At 36.0% G+C, this 5243-nt stretch overlaps 1 protein-coding gene across 2 annotated transcripts in view; it reads right to left on the bottom strand.

The window, feature by feature from the left end:
- Positions 1–3677, bottom strand: part of LOC107715888 (transmembrane protein 150C) — a 13878-nt gene extending 10201 nt beyond the window's left edge. The window contains exons 1-6 of one of the 2 annotated variants that reach the window (XM_016522132.1): positions 3448–3677; positions 2807–2846; positions 1159–1261; positions 1027–1080; positions 911–943; positions 759–826 (exon numbers count right to left, since the gene is read on the bottom strand). In XM_016522132.1, coding sequence (XP_016377618.1) covers positions 759–826; positions 911–943; positions 1027–1080; positions 1159–1232 — 229 coding nt within the window. In that variant the 5' untranslated portion in view covers positions 1233–1261; positions 2807–2846; positions 3448–3677. Of the gene's footprint in view, positions 1–758; positions 827–910; positions 944–1026; positions 1081–1158; positions 1463–2806; positions 2847–3447 lie in introns of those variants that run through there. The other variant, XM_016522133.1, reaches the window with a different exon arrangement.
- Between the last annotated feature and the right edge of the window lie 1566 nt (positions 3678–5243).

Raw genomic sequence — 5243 nt, 5'->3', positions numbered from 1 at the left:
TGCTCCCTAGCAGGGTTAAGCTTACGGACCTGTTGCTATGACAGCAAGTTCAGGATGAGCTTCGAAGAACCAAACAATCCAAGATCATGCCAAATCATCAACAATCAAATCCAGCTAACTGAGTTAGCGACGTACGAAGAACTGGTCTGAATCAAGAGAGAAATCTGCACAGATCAAGTACTGTTTACAAAAGAAAACCGTCTAAAATAGCTCTAATATGTGGCTGGATTTTGATGTGAGAGACAACAGATGATGGACTTTTTCACTGGAGGAAGCGTTTTTATGGATTATGGACTCGTATTTTAGCCAGAAGTGACAGTTTAAAGTTTATGATTTGTTTCTTACAAACACACAGCTTTCGTCTTCTCCAGATGTTAACTGATGGACTGGAGTGCTGTGGATTGCTTGTGGATTATTGTGATGTTTTTATCAGCTGTTTGGACTCTCATTCTGACGGCACCCATTCACTGCAGAGCATCCATTGCTGAGACACTGATGCAATGCTACATTTCTCCAAATCTGACGAAGAAACAAACTCCTCAACATCTTGAATAGTCTAAGTTTTTCAGAAATGTTTGTTGTTTTGGTGAACTATTCCTAACTAAACTGATGTTCATATGATGTTGGTGGCCAGTGCAACAATTGCATCAGGCTACAATTTCAGTCCATATGAAGTAATGATTATATTAGTCGTTAGCTGTTAGTTCTTTCTGTTTATAAGACCAAGTCCTCTGATAGGATCTGAGCACCATTCATACCTACAAAGGCTGCCATGTTCATGACTTGACTGAACACACAGCTGGCAGGTGGGGCATTGCCTGCGATGCTAAACAGCAAAGACAGCGCATAAGAACATTTATCAACCTCTAAACAAATCGTGCAATTCATAATAACATTCATACAGATTTACCTGATATATGGAGGAGATTTCGATTCTGACCTCCTAGGAAAATCAGTTTGAAGGAGGCATAAATATTGATTACTTAGATTAAATAATTGGCTTGCGATAGAGGGATATGTCCTTACTTGTACTCCGCACTGAGTGGGGTGATTTTCTCATCCTCCACAGCAATGAAATACCTGTTTAGAATGAAATGATATAACATTTATCTTAAATCATTGACATGGAAACAGACAAAGCAGGCGTCGGATACTCACACAACCCAGAGACCAGCAGCTGTGAAGAAAGAAAACATTACAGGCAGAAACATCCATGGGCTGCACTTCCTCATGTCTCCTTGTGAACGTCAATAAAACAGCCCTGCAATAAAACCAACAGCATATTCTAATATCCTACATTCATACTCTAACAAATGCATCACATTTAAATTGTATAAAGTGCAACAGTGGCTGCCCCATTTTTATATTTTATATATTTTTTTTATTTTGGCCCTTAATCCAGATTACTTACAAATGTTAGTCCATTACAGATTACTTTATGAAAATTGTAGTTAGTAATGTAATCTGGGTTACTCCTTTTAGGTAAAGCATTCTGACTCCTTTTTAGATTTATTTTACATGATTTTTACCTATAACTTGTTTTAAACATACCATAAAATGTACCACATTGATATAAAAAAGCACAAAGAAAGAAAATATATTTCATTCTTTGATATCATAAAATGCATTTAACATTAAGCTTTTCAAATCTAAATAGTACAACACACAGTATGATTTTTTTGTAAGGAAACTTTAAAAGAGAAAAAAGAAGAATTGGGGGAAAATCAATCAATTGTAAGTAAATTGCTGCCATTGTGCGAATAATATGCAATCATGTAATCCATAAAAATAACTAATCTGATTAGGAGTATTTTAAAATGCAATATAATCTAATTACAAGTACTTGCTTTTTGTAAGAGCCAGATCACATGTAATCAGTTACTACTCAGCTCTGGTTATCCAATCATTTTCTTCACATGAATTTAAAAAAAATTCTAAAGTTCTTTGCAACATTAGAACGTATTATTTAAAATTTAAATCTGAATTAATGAACTACTGATCTCACGAAGCATTGTGAATTATGTAACTGAATCAAAAAGGATATTTATTGCAAGTTTATTCCAAAAATTTTAGTTTTTACCTCTTGTTAAAGAAGTGTGCTTAATTCTTCCGAAAGTGCACTTGTAGTGTACTTCTTTTTTTTAATAGTATATATATATATATATATAAAACTGTACTTGCAGGTAATATATTAATGAAATAAAAGGCATCTTAATTGTACTGAGAGTGCGTAGTTTTGTGACTGTCTTAACACATTTAAAGTGATAGTTCACCCAAAAAGAAAATCCTGTCAACATTTAGTGTTTTACCTCAAGTTGTTCCAAACCTGTATGAGTTTCTGTCATAAAAGAAGATATTTTGAAGAATGTTGGTAACCAAACCATTGGCGGTGACCATTGTCTTCCATATATATATATATATAAAAAAAAATACTAAGTCAATGGCTAACATCAGCTCTTTGGTTGCATTCTTAAAAATATTCTTTTATGCTCAACAGAATACTAATTTTAAGTATGCTAAAGTGTATTTTTACGATGGGAGTGGACAATCACTGCTGAGCTCTTGCAGGATTTCCATTCCCACAGTAACATCTCTGATTGGTGGATCTCTCTTCATGGATTATGGGTAGTGAGGTTCCTTATTAGTAATTCAGCCATTGCACTACCCAAATTTGTACAAATGAACAAACACAGAAGCATATATCATCACTTAACAACTCTTAAGCTCATAATGGGGATGAGATTTTTACTTGCAGTGCCCTACTGTTCCACTTTACTGTGAATAGGACAGGAATCAAACTACTGACCAGCCTCGAGATTTCTTGGAGAATGTCGACAGGGTTCAGTCTACAGAGACAAAACGAAAAGCAGTCCTTTTACTGGCATACTCCAGTGTGCCTGACATCTGAAGGCGTCTATAAAGCATGCATTGTTAATATGACAGCAGGTTTATTGATCAGTAAATGTCCATTCATTGATTTGGTGCTTGTGGACAGCGCCTTAGTGCTGAAATAGTGTGGACAGTGTCCGGGATCAAGAGCATTTTCCTGATTCCACATTCACAAATCCAGATGCAGAAACAGTAGGAAATAGGATAATAAACAGGCTAACTTAATTATCAGCTTGATGTGATGGACTTTATTAGCCTATTAGTATCAATGCAAAAGCCGGCATGTTAAAAATGTATTTCTTACGACTCAAAATAATAAAATGACACCTTAGTTTAGAGGACAAACCCAAATCATGACTATGTTCACTCTGAATCGAAATACACAGCATGAAATGTCTGAAATAACACATTGGGCGGCATTAATATTGCGCGATATTTATCTGTAAAGCTGTCAAAAAGCAAGTCCGCATTGTCTTCGCCATTAAAATGGGAGATAGCGCGTCATTTAATAAAAGGTTTTAATCACTTTATTGTGAACGACGAGTATAAAAGCCATACCTTGTAGACAGCACACTCTTCTGTCGCGTATAAAGCCCGTGTCCTCTTCATTTCATTAGGACTGCGAGACAGACATCGTTTGCATTGGGTTGTCTGAGAGAGCCGGTGAACGGGTTTGGCTTTACCGAGAGAGAAATGCGCTGTGAAGTCTTTACTGCACGGCTTGGGCCGACGGACTCGGTCTGGTATTTCTCAGACAGACATTGCGCGCCATGGATCTTACGAGTCATGTCCGAATCGCAGACGAGTCGTTCTTTTGAACCGGTTCTTTTTAAGGATTCAAACGAACCGATTCGCAAAGCATTCGGACTTCGCCGCGGATACAGCGCTACACCAGACCACAGGTTAGAATCGAATAGAATCGAATGGAATGATTTTTTTTTTTAAATAAATGAAACCAACTTTATTTAAATACGTTTTACAAGAAAATACAATTTAGTATCTCTACTTAAAATTTCACGTTTGAAGTATTGTCGTTTCTTTATAATTATTTGTCAAATTTCTAAGGCTACTAACAATTTCTGAATGAAGTAAGTCCTAAATATGTTTTTTGTTTTGTTTTGCTTTTCATGGTTTGTGAATAAAAGCGTAATTATAACTACATATGCAAAGTGAAACCATTATGAAAAGTAAAACAACCTGTTTTGTTGTCGTTAGGTTGTCTTATCTTTTGATCATTTAGGCTATTCCACCTTTGTCAAATACACATTTACGAACACCAAGGCTCTTACCATGATATTAAAAATAAAACTAAAACTAAATGCAAGCTAAAAGTAGGCTAATGACTTTCGAAAGATAAAATCGAAATCAAAACTACGCGCCATCAACACTAACTCAAACGAAACTGAAATTAAAAAACGAAAATACAAAACAAACATAAAAACTGGTCAAATTTTTTAACAACCCTGACAGCAAAAACAGTGTTTCTATAGCGTTAGATGTGAATTCCTGCGCAGCGCAAGAGGATACAATAACCATGTGAAAGAACAGTGCTTTTTCAGAAGATTTCACTCTTTTTTGTGACAGTTTGTTAAAGTTAACGTGTTGGTGTGTTCACTTACCATTAAACACACACAGGAGCTGATCAGGGGTGCGTTTCTCAATAGAAACTATGGTCAGAAGTTCCGTCATTACCAATAGAGTTCTATGGAATTAACGAGTCAGTATTGGGGAATGGCGAGTCTTACAGCACTGCAATGGGACCAGTTTAACCAGTGTTTAAGGTGCTGTTACATAAGCTAAAGTCACTCAATAACCTATACGTTTTAATAAAAGCCAAGGTGTCTCAAATGCCATTCTGTAATCTAAATATAGAATTAGGCTATTAAATAATAACTCCATGAATTACAATAGCTAATATAAAAATCTAGATTTTTCTTCGAGTGCATACAAATGTAGCTACAACTACTTTAGCCGAAAGCTATAGTTGTGTGGAATCACATTTTGGAAACGCAAATACAAGTAAATAAAAAATCCCCACAGACTCATGGGGACTCGTGTCACGGTGGGGACCTAAATTGTGGTCCCCACGGGTACAAAAGCTTATAAATCATACAGAATGAGTTTTTTGGAAATCTAAAAATGCAGAAAGTTTCCTGTGAGGGGTAGGTTTAGGGGTAGGGTTGGTGTAGGACAATAGAATATACGGTCTGTACAGTAGAAAAACCATTACACCTATGGAGGGCCGCATTAAGACCTCACTAAGGTCTTAATAAGAGCCCCGGGGCTATGACTTATTGCAGGGCCCCCCATCACAATAATGATATATATAGCTTAAAATAGGATTTTTATCCAAT

This window comes from Sinocyclocheilus rhinocerous, unplaced genomic scaffold (genome assembly GCF_001515625.1).
Source record: "Sinocyclocheilus rhinocerous isolate Xijiao unplaced genomic scaffold, SAMN03320098_v1.1 scaffold178, whole genome shotgun sequence".
In the NCBI taxonomy this organism is placed as follows: domain Eukaryota; kingdom Metazoa; phylum Chordata; class Actinopteri; order Cypriniformes; family Cyprinidae; genus Sinocyclocheilus; species Sinocyclocheilus rhinocerous.
This window is presented reverse-complemented; position numbering and strand designations above follow the sequence as displayed.